The 27,638-nt window shown below is 42.7% G+C and overlaps 2 protein-coding genes and 1 long non-coding RNA gene across 6 annotated transcripts in view; 1 reads left to right on the top strand and 2 right to left on the bottom strand.

Annotated features, from left to right (window-relative positions):
* DMGDH (dimethylglycine dehydrogenase) overlaps positions 1-7,435 on the bottom strand; it is a 70,824-nt gene extending 63,389 nt beyond the window's left edge. Inside the window, exons 1-2 of one of the 4 annotated variants that reach the window (XM_050795665.1) lie at positions 7,078-7,435; positions 1,347-1,604 (exon numbers count right to left, since the gene is read on the bottom strand). In XM_050795665.1, coding sequence (XP_050651622.1) covers positions 1,347-1,571 — 225 coding nt within the window. In that variant the 5' untranslated portion in view covers positions 1,572-1,604; positions 7,078-7,435. Of the gene's footprint in view, positions 1-1,346; positions 1,605-6,329; positions 6,363-6,601; positions 6,763-7,077 lie in introns of those variants that run through there. The other 3 variants (XM_050795662.1, XM_050795664.1, XM_050795663.1) reach the window with 3 other exon arrangements.
* On the top strand, positions 6,772-26,775 carry BHMT2 (betaine--homocysteine S-methyltransferase 2). The gene is made up of 8 exons (XM_050795698.1): positions 6,772-6,902; positions 14,748-14,880; positions 16,639-16,730; positions 17,965-18,156; positions 20,116-20,263; positions 20,508-20,690; positions 20,947-21,175; positions 25,758-26,775. The coding sequence occupies exons 1-8, from the start codon at positions 6,870-6,872 to the stop codon at positions 25,837-25,839; spliced, it is 1,092 nt and encodes a 363-aa protein (XP_050651655.1). The 5' UTR covers positions 6,772-6,869; the 3' UTR covers positions 25,840-26,775.
* Positions 17,289-27,638, bottom strand: part of LOC126957638 (uncharacterized) — a 39,685-nt gene continuing 29,335 nt past the window's right edge. The window contains exon 2 of the long non-coding RNA XR_007726843.1: positions 17,289-17,529. This is a non-coding gene — a long non-coding RNA (uncharacterized LOC126957638). The remainder of the gene's footprint in view (positions 17,530-27,638) is intronic.

The following is a 27,638-nucleotide window of genomic DNA, read 5'->3' as shown; positions in this document are numbered from 1 at the left end:
GCACCTCCTTCTTCTCCTCCTCCATTATTTTGCATCCTTGATTGTGTTTTACTTTTTGTTCATGGTGATTACTCTGTAGCATTGATGGGTATGTTTTCTGTCTGCCCCACCAGAATGTGAGCTCCACAAAGGCAAGGTCTTTGGGCCTTTGAGTCTGGGCAGCACCCTCCCCCAGATTGCGCTGGAAGCAGGCAACCCTTTTCACGCTGGACTCTCTACCATATACTTTGAGCACATGCTAGATGTCAAAAAGCCCCTCAAAGCAGGGTTCCCTCTTGTTACCTCTTCTCAGCTGAGGACAGCTAATGATGAAACGGGATGATGAGCAGGGGCTAATGCTGCCCAAAAAAAACTGCACCAGCAGTCATAAAAACTTCCTCTCCCATCCTGAGCTGATGTCAGAAATCCCTGGTTTGGCAATATGACAGCAGTGTCAATCCCTTCATCTACTTGAGCAGCTTTCCAGGTAAGCCTAGTCAATTACACTGCAGCCCTAGAACAATTATGCATGCCATGAAGAATACAAGACTGACTTGGCCTTGTGTCTTATGTAACACAAAAGCTGTGCCACACTTTTGCAGTCCTCATAGTCAAGTCCTCAGGGGGCCACACTATCATCTCACAGCATAAAATTATAAGGCCGGGTGTGGTGGTTCACACCTGCAATCCCAGCACTTTGGGAGGCCGAGGCAGGCAGATCACGAGGTCAAGAGATCGAGACCAGCCTGACCAACATGGTGAAACCCCGTCTCTACTAAAAATACAAAAATTTGCTGGTCATGGTGGTGTGCGCCTGTAGTCCCAGCTACTCAGGAGGCTGAGGCAAGAGAATCGCTTGAACCTGGGAGACAGACGTTGCAGTGAGCTGAGATCGCACCACTTCACTCCAGCCTGGGAACAGAGCGAGACTTCATCTCAAAAAACATAAAAATAAAAATAAATAAAACCATAAATAAATAAAAGGACCACCAAATGCAGGTGAGGGAAGTGTAGGTAAAGATCTTGGGCCCATATCCAGGCTCACTCAGACAGTATCCTTCCATATAAAGCTAACATTTATTATTCAATACCTTGTGTTTAATAATTTTACACGTTAACTCAATCTTCTTCACAATCCTATTAGGTAAGTACTATTAATATTCCTATTAAGACACCAGAAAATGGAAACTTACGTAACTTGCCAAAAGTCACAAGGGTAGAAAATTGCAAGGCCGGGATTTGAATCCAGAAGCCATATGATCAAGATAAAGACATCATAAATATTGGTTGTCATCTGCAAGTACACCAGTTAAACTACAACTGCACTTCCAACGCTATTGAAAGGGAACACACTCTAAAGAACTCACAGTTGGGAGTTGTGAATGGGAAGGAAATGGACTATACTCATGCACAATTCCACGCTTCAGACAGTTTGGGGTGCTTTTCTTACTGCGTGCCAGGTAGATCCAGCCGTGAGCTCTGATTTCTCCAGCAGGACCACATCCTTCATCCCTGCTTTGGCCAGGTGATAAGCCAGACTCACACCAACACAGCCACCTCCAATTATCACTGTTTCTGCTCTGTCTTTCCATTGCGTTTCTGCAGATGAGGGTGGTTTTTCCTCTCTGGAAGAGGTAAAGTTAAATGGGAACTTTATTCGGCTATGGCAGCTCTAGTTCTGGCCTGACTGATGCACTTTCCCTTACCTGTTTCTCTAGTACTTAACACCCACTGACTGAGATTTGCATGATACTGATTTAATAATTTGGAGCATCTAAACTGTGACTTAGGCAACCTGGTTGGGGGAGGGGTATTTGAGCCCCATTCCATATAATGATTCTGGTCCATTGTAGCTACTATAGCCAAAGAAATGAACAAGCAGCTTTTTTTTTTTTTTTTTTCTTCAAAGAATCTAGAGAACAGGTCAGGTTCGGTGACTCACACCTGTAATCCCAGCACTTTGGGAGGCCAAGGTGGGAAGATTGCTTGAGCCCAGGAGTTCAAGACAACCCTGGGCAACATAATGAAGCCCCGTCTCTATAAAAAATACAAAAATTATCCAGGCGTGGTAGCACATGCATTTAATCCCAGCTACTTAGGAGGCCGAGGTAAGAGGACTGCTTAAGCCCAAGAGGTTGAGGCTGCAGTGAGCCATGACTGTGCCACTACACTCAAACGTAAGAGACGGAGTGAGGCCCTGTCTCAAAAAAAAAAACAAAAGATTTAAAACGGTACACTTGTCTAGGGTACTTTACCATGAATCAAGCTTGTAGGACTGGAAGTTGCTCTAGATGAGTCTGAGTGAGAGGTGAGTGAATGTGAAGGCCTAGGACATTACTGTATACTACTGTAGACTTTATCAACACTGTACATTTAGGCTACCCTAAGTTTATTTTTAAATATATTTTTCTTTTTTCAATAATAAATTAACAGCTTACTGTAACTTTGTTATTTTATAAACTTTTAAATTTTTTTGACTTTTGTAATAACACAGTTTAAATGCAAATGCATTCTACAGCTATATAGAAATATTTTATTTCTTTATATCCTTATTCTGGAACCTTTTTTCTATTAAAATATATTTATATTTTTTTTAACTTTTCAAACTTTTTTTTTTTTTTTTCCGAGACAGAGTCTCACTGTTTTGCCCAGCCTGGAGTATAGTGGCTCGATCTTGGCTCACTGCAACCTCCACCTATCGGGTTCAAGCAATTCTCCTACCTCAGCCTCCCACGTAGCTGGGATCACAGGTGCGCACCACCACACCCAGCTAAGTTTTGTGCTTTTAGTAGAGGTGAGGTTTCACCATGTTGGCCAGGCTGGTCTTGAACTCCTGACCTCAAGTGATCCTCCAGCCTCGAATTCCCAGGGTGCTGGGATTACAGGTATGAGCCACCATGCCTGGCCAGAGCTGTCATCTCTTATGATAACAATGCCTTCTTCAGGAATACCTCCTGAAGGACCTGTCTGAGCTGATTTTACTGTTAACTTTTTATTTTATAAGCAGAAGGAGTATGCTCTAAAATAATGATTTAAAGTATAGTGTAGTAAATACATAAACCAGTAGCACAGTCATTTATTATCTTGTCAAGCATTATGCACTGTACGTAATTGCATGTGTTATACCTTTATGTGACCGGCAGCACAGTAGGTTTGTTTAACCAGCATCACTACAAACATGTGAGCAATGTGTTGCATATGACATTATGACAGCTATGACATCACCAGGTGATAGGAATTTTTCAGCTCCATTATAATCTCATGGGACCACTATTGTATATGTGGTCCATCATTGACCAAAACATCATTATAAGGCACATGACTATACATATATGTGTATTATAATATGTATATTCTATGTGTGTACACATTTTAGAGTAAATTGTAGGTATCATACCCAGTTACTTCTAAATATTCTTGTGCTAGTTTTGTAAGAAAAAGGACATTCTCTTACATAACAACAGTACAGTTCTCAAAGTCAAGAAATTTAACATTGATATACTATTATCTAATCTATAGTCCATATTTAAATTTAATCAATTATCCCAGTAATGTATTTATAGCTAGTTTTTTCCAGTCAGGGATGAAATCCAGGATTCTGTCTCTTTAATCCCCTTTAATTTAGAACAGTTCCTAATACTTCCTTTGTGTTTTATCACCTTGACATTTTCAAAGAGTACTAGCCAGTTATTTTGTAGAACAGTTCTTACTGTGAGTTTGTCTGGTGTTTCCTCATGATGTATATTTGACAAAAACAACATGAAATTGATGTGGACTCCTTCCCAGTGTATACGATTAGGAAGTGTATGATGTTGGTTTGTCCTGATATTGGTGTTATTTCTATCTGATGACTTGCTTAAGGTGGTATCTGTTGGATTTATCCAGTAAAGCTACCAATTTTTCCTTTGTATAAGTAATAATGTGAAATTTTACTTTGAGACCATGTAAATATCCTGGTCCTTATCAAACTTTTACTGAGTGGCTTTAACATCTATTGATTATTTCCTAACTGCATCATTCCTATTATATTTAATAGATGGCATCCTACTGTAAGGAAGTGCTTTTCTTTCACCCTTGCTTGTTGGTTGGTTGTTTATATTAATACGAATTTATGGATATTTATTGTTTTCAGTGGTTTCCAATCCATTACTAGTCATCATTTATTTTAATCCCAAATTGTCCTAGATTTGGCCATCAAGTTCTTTAAGTTGACTCCTGTATGCTTTTGACATGGCTCCATAATTCTTAGAGCATGTCCTTATTTCCTGGTGCCACAATGTGTTTCAGTACTTTTGTTTCACCAGTTTTTAGATGACTGTTAATGTCTCTTTGTGTGTTGTATAAGAAAAAAAAAAATGTACATATGACCCAACTACTTTGGACAGAAATCCATTTTTAAATAGACTGGGCATATCTTGTACTTTAGTTGAAACCATTATAGTGGTGACAAAAATAATAATCTTAAAGGTTCTTTTTTGTGTGTTCAAAAGAAAGAATTATTTCTTTCAGGATGGTGGTCAGTTGAAACAACAACAACAAAAGAGAACTTAAGATCGGGAAACCTGGGTTTGAGTCCCCAGTCCAATTGAATAGCTATTTTAGAGAAATCTACACAAAGTTTTCTCATTGACAAAATGGAGCTGTGAAGGTTCTGTCTGGCAACATATGATAAAGCATTATCAAATAGATAGTATTTCCTCTGCCCAGCATGCCATAACAGGTTTCAGGCTAGGTATAGTGTTTTTGATTATGTGGATAACTATCTTAAAATCCTTCTGAATGTAGTCGAGGATGGTCATAAAGGTATCTGAAATAAAAGTTAGGAGCCATGCAAAAAAACCAGGTCAGTTATCTCCTATATTAGAAATGACAAGCACAACCTGAATTTGTGCTTGTTCAACTGCTTTCCAAAATAAAACATTTTTTTGATAGTTTGAAATTGGGTATATAAAGAATATGCAATTGAAATAACTCAAATTTTGGGTGTTTTTGTTTTTGTTTGTGAGATGGAATCCCTGTCACCCAGGCTGGAGTGCAGTGGTGCAATCTCGGCTCTCCCTGCAGTCTCCGCCTCCCAGGTTCAAGCGATTCTCCCGCCTCAGGCTCCCAAGCAGCTGGGACTACAGGTGCACACCATGAAGCCCAGCTAATTTTTGCATTTTTATTAGAGACAGGGTTTCACCATGTTGATCAGGCTGGTCTCGAACTCCTGGCCTCAAGTAGTCTGCCCACCTCAGCTTCCCAAAGTGCTGAGATTATAGGCATGAGCCACCACACCCAGCCAAAATATGAATTTTTTGGATAGTCTTGCTCAAAGCTTTGTTTATCTTCCTTTATCTAGTCAGTTTTTTTTTGTATTTTTTTTAAACAGATTAACTTGTTTGTTAAATTTCCATTTTATTTTGCATTGGATTAAAAACAAGATTATTATAAATATTTTTGTGATGCTTTACAATTTTCAAAGCACTTTCACATGCATTCTCTTATTTAATATTCACAGCAATCCTGTGAGTTACATAGAGCAAAATTAGTATCCTCATTTTAAAGAGGAGGAAACTGAACCTCAGAAGTGTAAGGTCACATTCTGTGTAACGGATGGCGCAGGAACTGTGAGTTGGTGGCTATTGTCTCCAGCACTGGAGACAAACCTAGCACATCATAACACCCAGTAAATATGTGTTGGATGGATAGATGGAACTCAAAAGCAGGTCTTCTGATTCCAGAATTTCAGGTCATAGGACATAAAATAAAATTCGAATCAACTCATAATGTTGAGTGATGCTGGTAAACAAGCCTTACCTGGCAGCCAGGAATAATCTGCAAAAGTAAGAAGTCGAAAGATGCTCAGCATTGCTCATGTTTAAATACAGACCAATCAAAACAAGGACATGCCATTTTTACCTATCAGATTTAGCAAAGATAACAAAATGGGCTATTCTGGGAACTAGGGAAGATGTGGGAAACAGACACACCCTGGTGTGCCGCATGCAAACTCTTGCCACCCATTTGGAGTATGTGTTGCTGTCTTTCGATCTTTCAGATGCATGTAACCCTTTCCCTAACAAGTTCACCTTTAAAAACTGGTGCTACCGACTCCCATATGTACTCAAAGATAGATGCGTAAGAATTTTCACATGCACGTTATTTGCAGTAATAAACAACCAAAAACCATTTAAATGTTAACGAACAGACTGTTTAACGATAGTGTAGAATATTGACAGGATGGAAAACTATGCAGCCATTAAAAGGAACAAGGCAAGTCGGTGTGTGCTGATATGGAAAATCTCCAAGATGTATTGATAACCGTAAAAAGCAAGATATCAAACAGCCAAAGAAAAACCTATACTGACCTGTGTTTGCCTACGCATAGACCGTCTCTGGTTAGATTCAGAACACACTGTTAACAATTGTTGACTGGCCAAGGGGATTGGGGCAGGAAAGACTTTACGCGGGGAACCTTTGGATACTGTTTCACTTCATAATTAATAGATAATTCGAGAAGATATATCAAGGCCCATTTCTTGAAGGCCGGAGCGCTTCTAACCTCAGAGCCTGCCTCAGCCTCTGGCTCCCACCCCCGCAGCCGCCCCTTCGCGTCTGAGCAGGCCGGGGCCCCACTCACCCTTCCCGGCCGCAGACAGAGTGCGGGCGCCCGGGAGAGCCCCGCCGCGGGCAGCTCCGCAGCAGGAGGCCCCGCAGCCGCTGCGCGCCGGGACGGAGCATGACTAGGCAGAGGCCGAGGCCGAAGGCGCGGGCGCCTGTTCCAAGGCCAGCGAGCAGCCTGAGGCCGCGGGGCTGGCGGGGCGGCGGTCGGACCCTCCCCCGGGCGGGGGGCGGACTCCTGGACGGCCGCGCGCCCGGGAACCCGGCGCCCACAGAGCCGCGGCACCATGGCACCTGCCGGACGCCCGGGGGCCAAGAAGGTGAGTTTCCTCCCCTTGATCCTCGCGGAGCCCCTGGCCGCTGTGAGCGACTCCGTTCACATTCCGCGTGGATCCCTAGCCAAGCCCTGGGGCCTCGGCAAAACACTTGGACGGGACGGCCCTGAGCCTCGATTTTCCCCAGTCACAGGTTGATTAGCGTTTAGGGAGGCCTTACTCGGTGCCCGGCGCTGCACAGAGTGCTGTGCTCAAGTTATCTCCTCATCTTGACAATTATCCCCATTTCACAGGTGAGGAAACTGAGGTTCAGCGAGTCAGGCGACTAGCTCAGGGTCACGAGTCCAGCCCCGCGGGGAGCGAGGATCGGAAGTCTAGCTTTTGGACTCAGGTCGCGAGCACGTTTTCTTCCCTCAGCCGACCCGCACCCGCAGCTCTTTGGGCTAATCCACCCCAGAACCCTTCGGACTGTCCCTCGCGTTTTGGAAAAGTCAGCAGCCTGGCCTTGCGAGTCGCCAGCTGGCCTGAAACCAGTCCTGGATAAGGACGTCCCCAGAGCTGAGGCGCAGGATGGAGGGTGGGTGGGATTCGCTAGGACCCCTCCACCTCCTCCCACCCGGTGGTCCCCAGCTCCTGGCCCCTTTCCCGGTCTGTTCACCAGATGTTGGTTTTATGCCCAGCCATTTCTTTGTCGGGTATGTGTGGGGGTGGGAGGAAGGGGTGACTAAGCAAAATTAGGAAGGGCATGAGCTTGGACGAAAAACATCCCCAGGACCATTCAAAGAGACCCCCACCCGCGCCAGCCCTGTCATTCAGAGTGGGAGGAGGGGAGGAGGAGCAGTATATGCATGGAAATGTGTATCACCGAGCTATTTATACTAAAAAGTTAGGAACTACCAAGATACTCTGCAATAGGGGATTCTAAATAAATTAAGGGTCATCTACTTAAGGTATTAGGCAATTAAATAACTTAGTATGAGAACCAGCAAAGTGCTTTGGCAATGTTAAGTTGCAAAAGGAAATATATCACAAACTGATCCCAACCGTATACAAATATTTATATACACACTGTAAGGAAGGACACATTAATGGTAATAGTTACACAAGACGTGGAATATTGGTTTAAAAAGCATGTTTTAGGATATTTTTTCAGATTATAAAAGTAAAATGTGAGCATTGAAAGAAATAGTTAATAAAAAATAATCAAAGAACTGCGCTTTTTTCTCTCAACTTTAATGCTATGTTCATCTTTACAGTTCATTTTTTTTAACGTTTTTAAAATGCCCTATTTTTGTTCAATTTCTTTGGGGCCTCTGCTGTTACAGCACCAAGATTATCACACACTAATCCATGTGAATGTGTACCTGGGAGTTAAGGGGTTAATGGGAAGGAACTAATCTCACCTCTCTCCTCAGCTAGCAGGTACATTTTAAGAATTCATTTAATTGCTACAGACAAGACCTCCAATTAGGTCTTTAATCCAAAAGAGCAGCTCCGCTGGCAATTCTAGGAAGAGGGGGAGATATTTTAGATACATTGGGTTTTTCTGGTCACCTCCTACTACACAGTGAAGTTGATCCCTACTGAGTATGAATAGAGATGTCTTGAAGCCAGATCTTAAACCCAGAGGTCTTAGGTAGTGATATCTGCAAAAAGGGGGCATAAATGCACCCTAGAACTCGCTGTCAGATGCAAGGCAGGTTCACTGCCAAACTGATGGGGAGGATGGGATGAAAATATAAATGTACTGCAAAATTAATTTACAGTATTCCTTATTTTACATATTCCTGTCTTTATAATTATAGAGCTGACTTTAGATAATGCTAGTATAATGGTGAGGAACAACACACACTGGGGCCTATTGAAGGGTGGAGGGTGGCAGGAGGGAGAGGATCAGGAAAAATAACTAATGGATACTAGGCTTAATACCTGGGTGAGGAAATAACCCATATAGCAAACCTCCAATGATGCATGTTTACCTATGTCACAAACCTGCACATCCTGCACATGTACCCCTGAACTTAAAAGTTAAAAAAAAAATCTAAAGAAGGGATCATACTGGTACAGTAATTAATTGAGGTAGTTAGAATAGCAGTGAAGGAAGGGCTAAAAGATGCTCTGAATTCAAATCTTGATAACTTAGTTATTTTGCTAATGGATATGTAGAAAAATGGCCAATTGACCAGGCACAGTGGCTCACACCTGTAATCCCAGCACTTTGGGAGGCTGAGGCAGGTGGATCATCTAAGGTCAGGAGTTCGAGACCAGCCTGGACAACATGGTGAAACCTCGTCTCTACTAAAAAATACAAAATTAGCTGGGCATGGTGGCAGGTGCCTATAATCCCAGCTACTTGCAAGGCTGAGGCAGGAGAATTGCTTGAACCCTGGAGGTGGAAGTTGCAGTGAGCTGAGATCGTGCCACTGCACTCCAGCCTGGGCAACAAGAGTGAAACTCTGTCAAAAAAAAAAAAGAAAGAAAGAGAGAGAGAGAGAGACGAAAGAAAGAAAGAAAGAAAGAAAGAAAGAAAGAAAGAAAGAAAGAAAGAAAGAAAGAAAGAAAGAAAGAAAGAAAGAAAGAAAGAAAGAAAGAAAGAAAGAAAGAAAGAAAGAAAGAAAGAAAGAAAGAGAAAGAAAGAAAGAGAAAGAAAGAAAGAAAGAAAAAAAAAAGAGAAGAAAAATGGCAAATTTGAAATGGTGGACAAATATCCAGATAACAAATGAAAACGTATTCCTCCCTTTACTTGGTAAAGTCAAAAGATACAAGATACAGTCAAAATATATACTACAATTTTCTTAAAACCTACCAGATTTTCTGCTAAAGAGTAACATTTTTTCTTCTTGAGGACAAAAATTCTAGCATATGCAACACATCTGACATTTTCAAAACAGTCCTATTTGTTTGCTAATTCTTGGCATAGTTTCTTAATTGTCTACTCATTTTAGTTGTTATATGAGGTGGTAGGGATATAGACCATTAAGATATGTCACCTGCCTCCAAGCCTCTTACAGTCAAACTGAGGTGACAGGTAAGTAACCAGATACTGCTGTACAGGGGGATGCATGAACGAAGTGAAGCAAGGCACAAAAGGGGTGTAATCACAGGTGAGACTGGGTCCGTGAGCCTGTACTCTGGTAGCAATGGAAGACCGTTCAGAGTAGGGCTGGAGAGTTCTCTACTCTGGAGACCATTTCAATAATCAAATGCAGGGAGGATGCTGGGGCATTTGAGAAATGTGTAATACACTTGGCATAACCCTGTGATAGGTTAGATGTGGGAGGTGAGAAGCTAACCTACAACATCTGAATTCTGTGCCAGTGTTTTCCCTCGACAATTGTTTGATTAAATTTGATTCTTTTTTTTGTTTGTTTTTTGAGACAGAATCTCACTCTCTTGCCCAGGCTGGAGTGTAGTTGTGCAATCTCAACTCACTGCAACCTCCGCCTCCCAGGTTCAAGCGATTCTCCTGCCTCAGCCTCCCAAGTAGCTGGGACTACAGGCGCTGCCACCATGCCCAGTTAATTTTTGTATTTTTAGTAGAGACAGGGTTTCACCATGTTGGCCAGGCTGGTCTCAAACACCTGACCTCAAGTGATCCACCTGCCTCGGCCTCCCAAAGTGCTGGGATTACAGGCATGAGCCACCGTGCCTGGCCTAAATATGATTCTTAACATGGTGAACCTAATGAAGTGTATGAGATTTTCAGGAAAAGAGTTTGTACACAATAACTGTACCTCTGACTTTCTCTTCTGTATTCCTGTGTAGCATTTATTTGTCACATTCTGCTGTGATTATTTGTTGATCTGTTGGTTTTCTCCAAAGTAGCCAGACTTTGAGCTTGTGGAGGGCAGAGACCTTGTCTTATTCTGATGTTTATCCCACTTGCCCACAACTATACCTGACATGTGGAAGGTCTCCATAAACATCCAAAATTTAAGGCCTTTTTTATATTTCAAAAGTACAAATTGAAAAGAGTGAATTGCATTTTATGCAGGGAGGAGAAAGAAAGAGATGAGAATCACAGTAAATATTAACATTTCTTCTGCATTCAGCTAAAATTCAGCTTTAGATATAAAATATGGAAAAATAACCAGAGTTGAGAGCTCTCTCTGCCAAAACAGTGTTTATGTTCAACATAGTTCACACAGCTGGGCTCCATTTACCTGCCCTCCAAGTGCAGAGTAAAAAGAAGATGCTGTAGGTATGGTGACCTATCATTAACTAGAGTTACTTACCTCTAGTTAAACCCCTTCTGATGGACCTTGCACCGCAGAGGAAAGAAAACTAACCACATTGCCAGACTCCTTTGCAGCTAGGATCTGGATAAGAACTAGGATACCCAATCAGATGCACCAGCATGAGTCCGGGAAGGTGGAAGCATAGCAAGCATGGCCATAGTGCAGCATTCCAGTGTCATGTGAGGGGCAGCTGAGGTCACTGGAGCAGCCTCCTTCTCCCTATATGACAGCTGTGTCCTGAAGCCAGCAGTTTACTAGTGGCTTCTCTTAGTTGTGACAGAGGGTGCAGCCCCAGGCAGCCAATTCAGTCATGTTTTTCTAGGGTCATTCCTGGAAGCCCAGTGTAAATTTTTTATGTACCCATTTCTCAATATTAAACTCCTTTCTGCTTAGCCGGAGTGGTTTGTACCTCTGCAGCTAAACTGGACATGGGGATAAAGCCAGAATAAGCCCCCTCCCTAGTCATGCCATTCAATGGTGATTGAGAAATCATTCAAGCCATATTTGACCTCCCATGTTTGGTTCCATACTGTTAACAGGACTGTCCTGGGAGGCTCTGTGGGAGGATCCTCACATGTCTGCTTTAATTTCTGGTTGCTTTTATTAGATCCAGGATTGACCTAGGTAAGAACAAAGACTCCTGTAACCAAGATCAAATTAGCTTCCCTCTTATTCTTTATTGCCTTTATAGCCTTCCAACCTCCTGGAAAAAGATTGAAGACAATAATATATCAAGTAATACGGCCAAAATGTGTTTGAGATCTCTTTGTTCCTTGGTATCCAAGGAAACTTGCTCCTGATACCTTGGGTGGGTCACTTTGTGTGGGGAGTAAGCAAAGGAGAAATAGCAGATGCCAGACACTAGAACAGAAGCAGTTTCTCTCCAAAATCTGTTCCTCCTCCTTCCGTAGGATTAGCGTTGGAGCTGGACACATGGGCATTCACTGATGATACTTCCTGGCTTCCCTTGCAGCAAGGTAGAGCCATGTGACTAAACTGTCACGCAGGAAATGTAAATGTCAATGAGATGAGTCACTTCTAGGTCTGAGCTAAAAACTTTAGGATGAGCCTTGCCACACTTTGTTTCCTCATCATTTGAGACAGAGTATGAACGTGACTCTGATCAAGTTTCCCCCATGCTGAGGAGGACAGTACCCTAGGGCTGGGTTGGCAAACGCTTTCTGTAAAGGGTTAGATAGTAATTATTTTTAGCCTTGGGGGCCATAAAGTCTTGGTGGTAACTACTCGACTCTGCTACTGTAGTGGAAAAGTGGCCGTTAGAGAGTATGTAAATCATTGGGCAGGGTTTTACCTAAGACCATTTTTACAAACACAGATGATGTGCCAGATTTGGTCTGTGGGCTGTCATGTGCTGACTCCTGCCACAGGGAATGGCAAAGCAATAAGATGAAAGGACTGTGCACTTTGGTGCACACTCCGTAAAAAAGAAGCCCCCCACAAACAGTGGCTTTAAATAAAAGTAGTTTCTTTTTCCTCTGTAAGAGGAAAGCCACTGTTTGTGGGGCCTCTTTTTCACAAGGCTTAGTTTCACCCTACACCAAACATGTAGCCCAGTAAGCTGTCTCTGTACCCTGCTTGATGTCTCCCTTGGATTCAGGAACTGAGGGAGTTTATATTGATTTCACAGAACAGATAAGACTAGTTAGAAGAGGCATCTGAGGCTTTTCTCCCTGATCCAGTCATTGCTTTGTGTCTGGCTATGGGCAGGCCTGAAATGAACTGGCCTATTATCAATAAAAGGTTGCATCTTTCACTAATGCAGCCTAGAAAAGAGGGATCAGGAGATTGCTGTGGGGGTTGGGGGGGGTGGTTTGCAGTGGTCAGGGAAGGCATCTCTGAAAAGGTGACACTTGACCAAAGACCTGAAGGCAGTGAGGGGATGACCCTGCAGGCACCTGGGGAGATGTGGTTTAGACCAAGCAAAATGGGAAAAGTTCTCTTATGCCCTTCGCAGGGTGTGTGATGGGGGTGTGGCTCACTTCTTCAGCTCCCCGCAGCTTAAACCCCTGGGGTAGCATGCAGGTACCCCATGGCAGCGTCTAGGGGTGAATGTTTACAGCTCCTGAAGCCCCAGTGGGCGTGTGTTACAGTGTGCTCTTTCAGCTTCGCTGTCCACTGGCAGCTTGTGTTAATCAGTTCAATTAGACCCTCTGCCTTATTGAAAGGACAGAGGGCTTTCTGTATCCCAGGGTTCTTGCCAATGTACTGGAAAAACTGGATCCCACGTGGGCTTGGAGAATAAGTGCAAGGTTTTATTGTGTGGTGGAAGAAGCTCTCAGCAGATGGATGGGGAGCCAGAAGGGGGATGGAGTGGGAAGGTGGTCTTCCCCTGGAGTCAGGCCGCTCAGCAGCTGGGCTCTCCTCTAACCACCCCGGCCGAATTCCGTGTCGTCTGTGTCATTCTGCTGCTGTTGGCCTGCCGAAGTCTGTGTGTTCTTCTGCCAGTGTGTTTCTTTCAATGTCCAGCTGCTTGTGTTTGTGTTTGCTAGGGTCTTGAGGTTTTTATAGGCACAGGATGGAGGTGTGGTGGGCCAGGGTGGTCATGGAAAATGCAACATTTGGGCGCAAAAACAGGAGTGCCTATCCTCACCAGAGTCTGTGGGCACAGGCCTGAGGCCTTCCTTTATCAGAAGGAAACTGCATCCCATGGCTAACTGCCCTGAATGGAACCTTTTAAATAAGTTATGAGTGGGCTAAATAGAAAGGTGGTAAAATAGAAGGAAAAGAGAGTAGGAATTTAGAAGCTAGTCTGATTTTTTACTTCCTTGGCTCTGTGATCTTGGGCAAGTCAACCATTCTGAGCCTCAGTTTCCTCATCTATACCTGAGAATAAAAACTGTCTGTCCTGCCTCACCGGCAGAATTGCTGGGAGTGCCGTACGATAACACACGTGTGAACACACTGCATGATTACGAAGCATTGTGTCCACTACAGTTCTGTTCAGTGACTGACACGAAGAAAAGGTTTATTTTTCTCACCTAATAAGAGGTCCAGGGGTAGCAGCCCATGGCTGCTGCAGCCGCCCAAGGATGTCTTAAGAAATCTGCCTCATATGGCTGTCAGATGACTGCTGTACTCCCAGGCATTATGTTGGCATTCCAGCCAGGAAGGAGGAAAATAGACAAGAAGGAAGGGAGTGGGCGTCTATGTCAGGAAAGCAAAACTTTTCCAGAAATCCTCCACCAGCTTCCATATGTGTCTCACTGGCCAGCACTGTGTCACAGGGCTGCTCCCAGAGGCAAGGGAGCCTGGGAATTTTTTGAAAGTTGGGGGCATTGTCCCCCCACACACAAAAAAAGGGGAGAGAATGCACACTAGTTAGACAACTTGCCGTGTTGCCACAAACACGTTGAAAAGCCAAAATAACTATCATGGAATCAGCACTATAATTTGACTCAGATTAAATGTTATTTAAGAATAAATAGTCTCAGCCCTTTCATTGTACAAAATAGGTACCTGGATTGGCCAAGAAACACAGTATGCTCAATCTTTCTGAAATATTATTAAGCACATTATTTTAACAAAACTACAGCTCTAAGAACATAATACATCTTCACCTAAAATTAGAAATTGCTTTTAGAAAAAAAAAAAAGGTAGAGCAGAGCTTAGGTGCTGTTTTTCTCTTCTTCAGGGGATTTTGGAACGCCTGGAGAGTGGGGAGGTTGTGATTGGAGATGGCAGCTTTCTCATTACTCTGGAGAAGAGAGGCTATGTGAAGGCTGGGCTCTGGACTCCAGAGGCAGTGATAGAACACCCAGATGCAGGTTGGTGCCACATCCCCAAGAGTGTCTACCTCAGTGGTGTTTTATTTAAATCTGATTGAGAGAATATCAAGAAAAAAATAACAACTGTTTCAAAGGGGTGTTTTGCTTGCTAAAATTGCCAAGATGTGGAGACAATGGCAGTATGAAGGCGGAAGTATATGCAAGAAAATGACCTCTCTCTTCCTTTCTCTCTCTCTTATATACACACCTACACACATCACACACCCACACACACTCACACCCTTAACCCCACATCCACACACACCCCATATACACACCCACACACCACAAACACACGTACACACCCACACACTCCCACACACACACACCCACACACTCACACCCCTAACCGCACATCCACACACACCCCATATACACACCCACACACACCACAAACACATGTACACATCCACACAACACACACACACACACCCACCACACTCTCATACACACACACATCTGCATCTTAATGTACAGGCAGTGCTAAAATAGACATCTTAATATTTGTTCCATGAATATTTACCTTGTAGATACACAGAGTTTCCTTAAAACAGCAAAGCTGTTCCTGCTTCTGATTCACCCTGCTGACAATGTGCATATAGTGAGGGTGATTAATGGCAGTCACAGTGTAACAGAGCACAGCCAGCCAGGTCCCGGGGTTGGGAGGGCAAAGAAGTCAACACAGTTTTATATCATCCTCCTGGCTAGAGGTAAAGAACTGTGATGGGATTAGATAGTTACCTGAAATTAGAACTTTAATTCTCTGCTGACTCTTTTTTTTGTTTGTTTGTTCTCCTAAATTAAAGTGGGAAAATAAAGCCAGAGAATGAAATGGGTGAAAGAGAATACTAGCTGAGACTGGAACTTTTGATTCGCTCTGATTTTATGTATATTCGCACAGCATATCAGATAAACCTAGGATCCTGTCTTGGTTCTTCCACCGACCAGCTGTGTGACCTTGGACAAGTCACTTGACCTCTCCAAGGATCCATATCTTCATCTGTTTCACGAGGACACAACACGGGCTAGGTGTGAGGACTCATGAGTTAACCTGTGTGAAGTGCCCTGCGTATCTTCAGTACGATGGCCATTACGATTGGTGCATCGGACACCCAGAGTTCTGTGGCAGAGCAGGACCAAGTTTTGTCCCTTTGGTGCTTAACAGGATGTTTTCATCTGGCCCAAGAAGAACTTGTTCTTAATGTTAAAAGACCTTTTTGCTAAACTGGGAAGAAAGTGCTGGAATAAGAGTAAGGATACGGGAGGAGGGGCGAGAGTGGTGAAGGAGAGGAAGGAATGACTTTCGGATAGCCAGGGAAAACTTCCAGACTGCTCTCTGATGTTCCCCAGCTGCTTGCTGCTGACTCTGATATGGGTGCCACCCACATGCATTCTGCTTTCTACGAGAAGCTCCTCACTTTACTTTGAGGGCTGCCAATGCTGACTATAGTAGACCAGCTATGTCCTTCACAACACAGGTATAGAATAAACCTCTCTGGACTAAGAGACCAAAGGATAATTGGCCAATCTGGTCTTAATCTCTGCATGTGACTGCACCAAGTCATTGAGGCCCATCACCAGAACAATACAAGGCTACTCTAAACAGTACATCCTGCCTATGAATTCTACTGACCTTAATCTATAACTTTTTATCTAGGTTTGAACTGAGGTATGATTGAAAGAGATAGGAGTCAGTGAAAATGACAGCTTATTTCTTTGTTCATTTATTTCAATGTTTAAAATCCAACTACTTTGTAGTTCGTCAACTTCACATGGAATTCTTGAGAGCAGGATCAAATGTCATGCAGACTTTCACCTTTTCTGCCAGTGAGGACAATATGGAAAGCAAGGTAAACGGCAATGGCTGGACGTGGGGAGGGAGTCATCTATTAAGAAATAACCTCTACATGGGAAGCTATGGCATTGATGATGTGTTACTATACTTTATTACAAAAGTCCATATAAGTATCTATGTATTAATTGTCACATAAAGATGTATACTAACTAGGCTGGGCACAGTGGCTTACACCTGTAATTCCAGCACTTTGGGAGGCCGAGGTGGACAGACCACTTGAGCCCAGGAGTTCCAGATCAGCTGGACAACATGGTGAAACCCCATCTCTACTAAAAATGCAAAAATTAGCTGGGCATGGTGGCAGGTGCCAGTAATCCCAGCTACACGGGAGGCTGAGGCATGAGAATGGCTTGAACCTGGGAGATGGAGGTTGCAGTGAGCTGAGATCACACCACTGCACTCCAGCCTGGGTGACAGAGCGAGACTCCATCTCAGAAAAAAAAAGAAGTTAATATATACTAAATGAATTAGCTTTCTCTCCCCATTTAGGTATAGGAGGGGTCAGGACTAGGGGTAAAATAAACCATTGGAAGGGCACGGCTGTCTTCCTGTGTTATTTTTTAGAGAGAAAGCACTTCATAGATGCTCTTTTTACCTTCTCATTTCACATTTTTCTCTTCTGGAGACATGGAGGCCCAAAAAAACACAACACTGGTGTAGAAATGAGAAAAAATGGGTTTAATATCCAGCACTGCCACCTATTGGTTGTGGCTTTGTGTACGACACCTACCTGCATTGAGCATTGGTTTTCTCTCTGCAAAATGGAGATAACGGTAGTACTTAAGTTCATCGACCTGTTGAGAAGAGTAAGTAAGATCAAAGATGTGGACGTATTGTGAAATATTCTGCAAATGTAAAATGTTAACACGTGTAAATATTAATGCCCATTAATTCATTCAACCAACCAACATGTACTGAGTATCTGTTATAGTCCATTCTCTATGTTAGATTCAAAGATGGTACAAAGGCATAGATCCTATCTGGAGGCTCAAGGTCAAGTATGGGAGGCGAGCAAATAGTTATTAAAATCCAATGTGGTAAGTACAATAATGGAAAGATAAGGTCATGGTAACAGAGGAGATTGTACCCAACTCTGCTCATCTTCTCTGCTTGCATTGAAAAGCGTGGCTTACACTCATCTTACTTGTTTATTGTTCCTTTGGTTATCTTTTATATTTTACCTTCAAACTGCTAGGCTCACCATCTGAACTCCTGCTCTCTAACCTCAGTGGGAAGATGTCAATGCTGCTGCCTGTGACCTCGCCAGGGAAGTGGCTGGCAAAGGTGATGCTTTGGTTGCAGGGGGGATCTGCCAGACATCAATATACAAATACCACAAGGATGAAACTAGAATTAAAAAACTTTTTCGACAACAGCTAGAAGTTTTTGCCTGGAAAAAGGTGGACTTCTTGATTGCAGAGGTGAGGCTAGTATTAGAGGAAAAGGATTGAGCCTATTTTGCAAGCATAACTGCAGAGTCTTCACATTCCATGAGAGTATTGGACAGCCTTATGCCCTCGTTTCTTCCATGTGGGTGGTCAAAGGTTTATTTAAATGCATGGCAGTCAAGGTCAACATTCCCTCATTGGTATGCTAGGTTCTCTTGGAGCCAAAGGACAGACCCAGGGGAGGCCTGACTATAGCCTTTGATCTTCTAAGGTCTGGGTGGCTGCAGAAGCTGACTCGGGGGACTCCACAACCTAGAAGGAAGCATAGGGCACAGTGCATCCAGGAGCACCCTCTCCAGAGTGAGAAGCCAGGCAGGAGGGCACTGCACGTGTGGGCTGGGGACTGAGAGAGCAAGGCCTAGAAGGTGGTGGCTGTCCAGGCTTGTCCAGGCCCCACCAATAATGCTCAGCACCCAGTAGTTTCCATAGCCTTCTCCATCCATGTCTTGCTCTTCTTGCCTCTCTGCTTTCACTCAAGCTATGACATGTGAGTTACATTTTGAAGAAAGAATCAGTAAGTATTGGTCATTGATTGGACATGAAGGCCCAGAACATTCTCTTTCCTCCACTTCCAAAAAGAAAGTCCTCATTCCCCATTTCCCGACATAACTGCTACTGCCTGGAGTCATGCCTTCAACCCATGACTTTACACCAAACAAGAGAATATTCCCTGGCCAGGCATGGTGGCTCACACCTGTAATCCCAGCACTTTGGGATGCCAAGGCAGGTGGATGGCATGAGGTCAGGAATTCGAGACTAGCCTGGCCAACATGGTGAAAGCCCATCCCTACTAAAAATACAAAAATTAGCTGGGCATGGTGGTGGGAGCCTGTAGTTCCAACTACTTGGGAAGCTGAGGCAGGAGAATGGCTTGAACAAAGGAGGCGGAGGTTGCAGTGAGCCAAGATAGCGTGCCATTGCACTCCAGCCTGGGTGAGAGAGTGAGACTCTGTCGACAGAGAGAGAGAGAGAGAGAGAGAGAGAGAGAGAGAGAGAGAGAGAGAGAGAATAGCCCCCACCATTATTCCTTCTAGTCACCCCACTGAACTCTGCTGAAAACTTTGCCTCATCCACCTGCCCGCGCCTGGCCAACCCCACTGGGAACAGACATTTGCAGGGACAAGCGCAAACTCCACCCTCTGTGCTTTCCAGATGGATGATGACACCACTCTGTTTGTTTAAGAACCCATCTTTTGATTCTCTCTGTCATTGCTCACACTGCTTCTGCAGAATTTGTTTCTAACTCAAGAGGGAAGAAACGGGAAGATTTCTGGCTTTTCTTTAGTTGCCTTAAGGTCAGCTTTTCAGCTGTGGCACTGAAGGGGGTTGCTGGGAAGCACCCCAGAAAATGACACAGGTTTACCAGACAAGATATCCTGTCTGCCACTAGCAAAGAAAGGGAGTAGCTATCTCTCCCATGCTGTGCCTCAATCTTCTCATCCGGGGAAATAGTATTTCCCTTCCTACTTTATGGAGTACTTATGAATATCTAACTAGAAGCGAATATAAAAGCTCTTTGAAGTATATAACACATGATAAGCTACTCATTGTTTCAGAGACTACCCCAGTTTTATAAGAGATGAATCTAAAATTTATTAACGAAACTTTTCCTCCTTCAAAGTTATGATTTTAAATACTCAGATACTTTGAAAATCTCTGGATGTGTTTTCTTCTTTTTCACTCATAGGCATCATCTCACTGAATCAATGATCCCTGAATGAAAAACTATAAGTTATTGTTATAGGAATGAAAATATTTACTCGGAAAGGTATTCTTTAATCAGTCTTATAGACACACATTCCTTAGCAAGTTTTATTGTATATATGTTTATATTCTATTTGGTAATTTTTATAACTGTTTTGCTATATTTACCTTTACCATTCAAAATCTGCTTTATGTTTGGACCAATAGAAAAAGTGACATTTCTCTTAGTATTTTGAGCATGTTGAAGAAGCTGTGTGGGCTGTGGAAGTCTTAAAAGAATCCGATAGACCCGTGGCAGTTACCATGTGCATAGGCCCAGAGGGAGACATGCATGATACAACCCCCGGAGAATGTGCCGTGAGGCTGGTGAAGGCAGGTAATTTGGACCCATACAGTGATACACAGCTCAGTTGTTGCTTGTGAAATTTAACAAAGTGTGCTTGATACTGTGAGAGCAGTTTGGAAATAAAAGAATTAACTCCAATCAGTTTTCTCATCTGTAAATCGTGGGAGGTGGAGGGGGATAGCTAACCTCTAAGGTACCTTCCAACTATTAAAAAAATAAGAATAAACAAATAAATAAATAAGTAATAAAATGTAAGTGTTATTTCTTTGCACAGGGGCTTCCATCGTTGGCGTGAACTGCCGCTTTGGGCCCGAGACCAGCTTGAAGACGATGGAGCTCATGAAGGAGGGTCTTGAGCGGGCAGGGCTGAAAGCGCACCTCATGGTGCAGCCCCTGGGGTTCCACACGCCCGACTGTGGCAAAGAGGGGTTTGTGGACCTCCCAGAATATCCCTTTGGTAAGCTCAGGTGCATAGTAGAGGTCTTTGCATTTCTCGTTGTGACAAAATCCAAATGGCTATAATAAATCGTGGCTCAGTTTTACAATAAGAAACTGCATATGACAAAACATTCAGTGTTAACCAAAAATGAGCTACCAGAAGAATGCATCATCTAAAGTTTACAATTTTTTTAATCAGAAAAACTGCTCATTATAGCATCCACCATTTGAAAATGAGAACAGTAACAGAAATGCTGTTAACTATTGTGATACAGGACTGGAGTCCAGAGTTGCCACCAGATGGGATATTCAAAAATATGCCAGAGAAGCCTACAACCTGGGGGTCCGGTACATTGGCGGGTGCTGTGGATTTGAGCCCTACCACATCAGGGCAATTGCAGAAGAGCTGGCCCCAGAAAGGGGCTTTTTGCCACCAGCTTCAGAAAAACATGGCAGCTGGGGAAGTGGTTTGGACATGCACACCAAACCCTGGATTAGAGCAAGGTAAGCATTTTTAAATTAACATTCTTATTATTTTCCTTTAATCTAATTTTGTTTATTGTTGTAAATGTTATGCATGCACATGGCAAAAAGTATAGAAACGTATAAAGCGAAAAGTAAAAATTATCCCCTTCCTGACACCAGTCCCATTTCCATAATTGTCTTCAGTCCATTCGGGCTGTTAGAACAATACCATAAACTGGGTGGCTTATACACAACAGAAATTTCTTTCTCAGTTCTGGAGGCTGCAAAGTCCAAGATCAAGGTGTCAGCAGATTCAATGTCTGGTGAAGGCCTTATAGATGGTAAAGGCCATCTCTAAGGAAGCAGGCATTCCTTACAGATGATACCTGCTTGCTGTGTTCTTACATGGTAGATGGGGCACCACAGCTCCCTGGGGACTCTTTTCTTTTATTTTCTTTCTTTTTTTTTTTTTTTTTTTTTGTTTTTGAGACAGCATCTGACTCTGTTGCCCAGGCTGCAGTGCAATGGCGCAATCTTGGTTCACTGCAACCTCTGCCTCCCAGCTTCAAGTAATTCTCCTGCCTCAGCATCCCGAGTAGCTGGGATTACAGGCGCCCACCACCACACCCGATTAATTTTTGTATTTTAGTAGGGATGGGGTTCCACCATGTTACCCAGGCTGGTCTCGAACTCCTGACCTCATGATCCACCTGCCTCCGCCTCCCAAAGTGCTGGGATTAGAGTGGGGCCTCTACTAGTCCCATTCATCAGGCCTCCACCCTCATGACCCAATCACCTCCCAGTGGCTCCACCTCCTAATATCATCACATTGGTGACTAGGTTTCAACATATGCATTGTGGGGGACACGGACGATCAGACCAGGGAACAGAGGAAACCTGCTTGTCATTTGTAGTTTGAAATCTTGTACCTCTATTTCTTTCGTCATCAGTTTTAAGTGGTTATTATTGATAACCCTTTATGAAAGCTGAGGGATTTAAATCACACAGTCTTCCCCTTTCCCCCATTCTCCTTTTCCCAGTTTTGATTCGTTACACTTTTATTTTTTCTGTTGGATATCATCTTTTTAAGTTAAATTTATATATTTAACCACCTGTTTCTTAGTTCATCAATATAAGGCAGGAATCTCTTGACTCCACTCTCTGTAAAATAAGAATAGATTGCCTTCTGCTTCTTTCCACCTTCTCTCTCTCATCTACCCCTTGGTGTCTCTCAGTTTTACCATACTTTACTATCATCAAGGTTTATAACCATTTTGTTCTATTCTATAGTTATAATTGTCTTTCAAGCATTCTCTGTAGGTTGATCCTAAAAATATAAAATCAGTGAATAACATTTACAATATTATTATAATTGTTACATTAAACAAGCAGGACTCATGAAACATAATTAGAACTCACTTTTATTTTTGTCTCCCTCTATCCTTTTAAACCTACTCAATGAATTCCTTCCTTTGTTCCTATTTGAAAATACTGACATGCTCTAGAACTTCTCTGGGTGCTCTTAGGCAATGGAAAGTTCCATAATCACTTTATTTCACAGGTAGTCTCAGTTCAGTAATTAAAAGTGTTTAGGACTGGGCAGTGACTCACACCTGTAATCCTAGCACTTTGGGTGGATCACCTGAGCTCAGCAGTTCAAGACCAGCCTGGCCAACATGGCAAAACCTCATCTCTACTAAAAATACAAAAGTTAGCCTGGCGTGGTGGCAGGAGCCTATAATCCCAGCTACTTGGGAGGCTGAGGCAGGAGAATCACTTGAATCCAGTGGGGTGGAGGTTGCAGTGAGCCAAGATTGCGCCACTTCACTCCAGCCCGGGGAATAGAGCGAAACTCCACCTCAAAATGAACAAACAAAAAAAACCCCAAAAATAAAAAATAAACAAAAGTGTTCAGGTTCATGGCAAATCAAAACTCAGAGCATGTTTGAAACTTGAAGCTTCTCCCTTTGTCCAGCAACAGCCTTCCACAGACAGGAAACCAGGAAAGGCCAACGTGCTGCTTCTCTTTCTCTGTCTTATGCTCCCAACCCTCCCTTCCCATCTGCTACCCATGGTTTCTGGCCTCCTCAGATTCAAAGTAAGAAGAGAGAGGATGGACGAAGGAGTAAGACTGTTGTTGCTTGCCTGGCACCCTGATAGGAAGCCGGCATGCTTTGAGCCTGGCAGATCTTTGTGAGCATGCTCATGGGTCTTCAGAGGCTTCCACTGGAAACTTTTGTCTGTAGTTCTCATGCCACACACATTTTTCTGGCTGTGACTTCCACCTCAGACAGTGGCTTTTTCAACCAGATCACTGCAGATATACTCTGATTTTGGGGGTCCCATTGTCCTTCCTGGTGATTCTCTTGGACCAGATTTTAGATAGCTCAGGCTGGCTCTCTTGCTCTCATTAAACTCAAAACAGCTTTCACCCTTCCTTTCTACAGACAAGCCCTGAGAGTGTGGTCTGACCCCAATTTAACAGCATCCCTTTTGCCCACAAGCAAAGTAGCTGGCCCATTGTTCTCTTGTGGTCTAGATTTTCCAGGGGAGAGTCAGGTGAGTCATCTGGCTGGTTCGTAGCCACCTCCTTTAAACTTCAGCTCAGTGTCTGTCTTGCAACTCCCCTTGATACCTAAAATCCATCATACCTTGGTGTTTCCAGTCAAACTTCCAATCTAATACTCTGTTGCAGGAATAATAGAAAATTGTTGCATTTAGAAAAACGTTCACTGTAGAACAAAGTAGTGTTCTGCAGTGTTCTGTGTCCCTTTATCCATGGGACCATGGATAAAGAGAAATAATCCTATTTACAAAACTTAAGCTACCTGTTGGAGAATGTTCCAAGCATCAAGGTCAAATGAATTTTCTTCTCTTACATTCCCATGGATATATTGTCCAAATCCATGCCATATTTCAATTGGCTTCATACTTGGTCTGACTTTCTTCATATAGCTTTTGATTTTCAAGGGATTTCTGATTAACTTCCTTTTTCATTGTTGAAACAAAAATAACAGGGCTTCACTTTCCCTGAGGTCTTATAATTACTGTTCTGTTATGGATCATTGTATTTCACACACACACTCTCATACTCTTTCTCTCTCCTCTGTCTCTCCATGTAGATAATCTTTTGTGTATGTATATGTGTATATATATACATGTGTATGTGTATATATACATATGTATGTATATCTGTTGATATAATTCCATCCCCCTTCCATCTTCTAGAACTAGTCACAACCTCTGCTGTCTTCTCTTTGTTCAGTACTCTTATGTACTTCACCCGTTTTGTGCTTATTTATTCATTTCAGTGGGATTGAAAGTCTTCATTTTTGGACTGGAAAAACTTGCCTAATGCAAATTTACTTAGGCTGTAAAAGTAGGCAAGAATCATTTAGCCGAAACTTTCTTCTAGGGGATATGGATATTTACCAGAGAAGATGGTTTGTATATGTGTCATACTTTTTAAAAAGTACTAAATATAAATATAATGAAAAGGTGAGGAAACATACTTTACTGATGATGAAAATATTTTAAATAAGTGAGAAGTTTATTTAATTATCATCTGTAGGAATCCTTAAAATTCATTAGCTATTAGAATTAAAACGTTATTCTATAGACCAAAGCAAGAAGACACCCTTTGTACCCTGACTCCCAAACCTACTGATATTCACAGAAATTTACGACTGCACGATAAACACTAGATTTCTGACATCTTATCACCCAAAAATATTGATTTACTCATTGTTTTGTAAGGGAAGTAGAAAAAATGATAAAAATATATTTATCAGAAATGACTGTGACCAGGGACCTTTGTACTCTTTTTCCTTTGTCTAACAACAAGAAACAAATATCGGTTAAGTAATTTGTATTATTTTCTTAGTTACTTTTTGGAGAATTATACTTTGACGCATTACATTAAAAACTGTTCTCATATTCTTCTCATTACATTAAAATATTGATAGAGTTAGAAGGACTCTGTTAGAAATTTCAGAATAAATATAATTCATAAAAGTATATGAAATTTAAGGCTGGGCATGGTGGCTTATGCCTGGAATCCCAGCACTTTGGGAGGCCAAGGCAGACGGATCACTGGAGCTCAGGAGTTTGAGACTAGCCTGGGCATCATGGGGAGACCTTGTCTCTACTAAAAATACAAAAGTTAGCCTGGTGTGGTGGTGCACGCCGGTAGTCCCTGCTACCTGGGGGGCTGAGGCAGAAGAATTGCTTGAATCCAGGAGGTCTAGGCTGCAGTGAGCCAAGATTGTGCCACTGCACTCCAACCTGGGCAACAGAGCAATACCCTGTCTCAAAATAAAAAGTATATGAAATTGAAATACCTTGTCTTTTTCTGAAAGGTGGTATGAAACCTAATGATTGTTACTGAAATGTGAGAAAGGCCCCTGGCATTAATGGATATGGACATAGTTTTCTGTCTGTATGTTATAACAAAAGTTCTGCTTTAGCCTGATTATCCACCAAGTTTTGACTCTGGGGTGTGTGTGTGTGTGTGTGTGGGCGGGGGGGGTTATGTACATACGCATACACATATACATATATGACATATTGGACTTATAGGTAAGACTTTTAATTAATTAATTATGTATATATTAAAACACAGGGCTCGAAGGGAGTATTGGGAGAATCTGCTGCCAGCTTCAGGCAGACCTTTCTGTCCTTCGCTGTCAAAGCCAGACGCCTAAGGAGTAGTGAAAGAAAACCCTGAAATAACAGAACGGAAAAAAGTTGCCCTCAAGCCCGACCTGGAACCCTTCCTCGCCTTCATCCTCACCATGCCCTGCTATCTCCAGCTGCTGAGCAGCTGAGGCGCTGCAGCCCCTTCCCTTCCAGTCCACAAGCGCCTACATATTGAGCTCCTGCTGTGGTTAAGCACTGCAACAGACACTACCAGAGATGCAGAGAAGCGAGAGAGGCACCTTGTTCTCCAAGAACTTACTGGCCAATGATGCTGCAGTGCATTCCTTTGAAGATCATCAGGAATAGCCAAACTTGTCTTTGAGGGTGAATTTGACACTTTAAAATAATCAGAAGTCACTGAGACCCAAAGCTAGTGAATAATTCAAGTGACTAAGCTAGGTACTTGAGGATGATAGAGCAACACTAAACTAAAGCAATGAGTGTGCTTTTCTTTCATGATTTATATGATAACTCCAAAGGCAATCCCAAAAGAAAAGATGTAAAGAATGTTTTGAGCAATGGTAGGATTATTGAAATAAATGTATAACTATCTAAAGTGATTACTTTCAAAGATGATTTTTACTTAACGATATTAGGTCCAGCCAGGTGAAGTGACTCACGTCTGTAATCCCAGCACTTTGGGAGGCCGAGGCGGGTGGATCACCTGAGGTCAAGAGTGCAAGACCAGTCTGACCAATATGGTGAAACCCTGTCTCTACAAAAATACAAAAATTAGCCTAGCATGATGGCAGGTGTTTGTAATCCCAGCTACTCGGGAGGCGGAAGCAGGAGAATCGCTTGAACCTATGAGGCGGAGGTTGCAGTGAGCTGAGATCGGACCATTGCACTTCAGCCTGGGTGAGGGAGTGAGACTCCATCTCAAAAAAAAAAAAAGAAAAGATATTAGGTCCTAGAATTTTTAAAATATGTCTTCATACTCTCAGGTAGCTAGGTTATAAACTATTTAAAGACAAGATCACATGATAAGCGAGCGTCTCATAATTCTCCTTACTTAGCATTGTGTTAGACATAGTAATAGGTGCACAGTGAAATACTGTTGATTGTTTAAAAATAAGTCAAAATAAACAGTTTTAGAAAACATTTTCAAAAGTCAGAGTTCAGGCCATGGGCAGGGGCTCATGCCTATAATCCCAGCACTTTGGGAGGCCAGGGTGAGCAGATCACTTGAGGTCAAGAGTTCAAGAGCAGCCTGGCCAACATGGCAAAACTCCACCTCTACTAAATAAAACACAAAAATTATCCAGGCATGGTGGTGCATGCCTGTAATCCCAGCTACTTGGAGGTTGAGGCATGAGGATTGCTTGAACCTGGGAGGTGGAGGTTGCAGTGAGCTGAGATCACCCCACTGCACTCCAGCCTGGGAGATAGAGTTCAAATCTGTTTTGGTCTAATGTTTTCTTATGTTTGTTTTATTTCATGTGTGCCAGTTTCTCTTTTTTCACAACAATTTATCAATTTGTGGCAATAAAATTAAAAGTGATTTACTTTTTGTAGTGTTTGAATGTCAAAAATGTCATGAACATTCTTTGGAATAATACTAGCAAATATTTATTACTCACTATGTCCCAGGCTTTGTTCTAAATATGACCTCATATACATGTACCCCCCAACAGGGATTCAAAATTAGATAGTGTTTAACACAGTAGTTTACAGGTAAGGAAACTGAAGTCTAATGAGGCTAGGTAATTTGCCTGAGGTCACACAATCAGTAAATGTGAAATTAGTAAGTTTGCATTTGAACCCTTGGGGCTGGCTCTAGAATCCATGCCCTTAGCTACTGCAC

This window comes from Macaca thibetana, chromosome 6, assembly GCF_024542745.1.
Source record: "Macaca thibetana thibetana isolate TM-01 chromosome 6, ASM2454274v1, whole genome shotgun sequence".
Lineage (NCBI taxonomy): Eukaryota > Metazoa > Chordata > Mammalia > Primates > Cercopithecidae > Macaca > Macaca thibetana.
This window is presented reverse-complemented; position numbering and strand designations above follow the sequence as displayed.

What these genes read in the sequence shown, in the direction of transcription:
- BHMT2 (XM_050795698.1), top strand. Translation starts at nt 6,870, where the DNA reads ATGGCACCTGCCGGACGCCCGGGGGCCAAGAAG. An exon ending in GACGCCCGGGGGCCAAGAAG is followed by an intron (nt 6,903 to 14,747) that starts GTGAGTTTCCTC and finishes TCTCTTCTTCAG; the next exon opens with GGGATTTTGGAACGCCTGGA. An exon ending in GATAGAACACCCAGATGCAG is followed by an intron (nt 14,881 to 16,638) that starts GTTGGTGCCACA and finishes ACTACTTTGTAG; the next exon opens with TTCGTCAACTTCACATGGAA.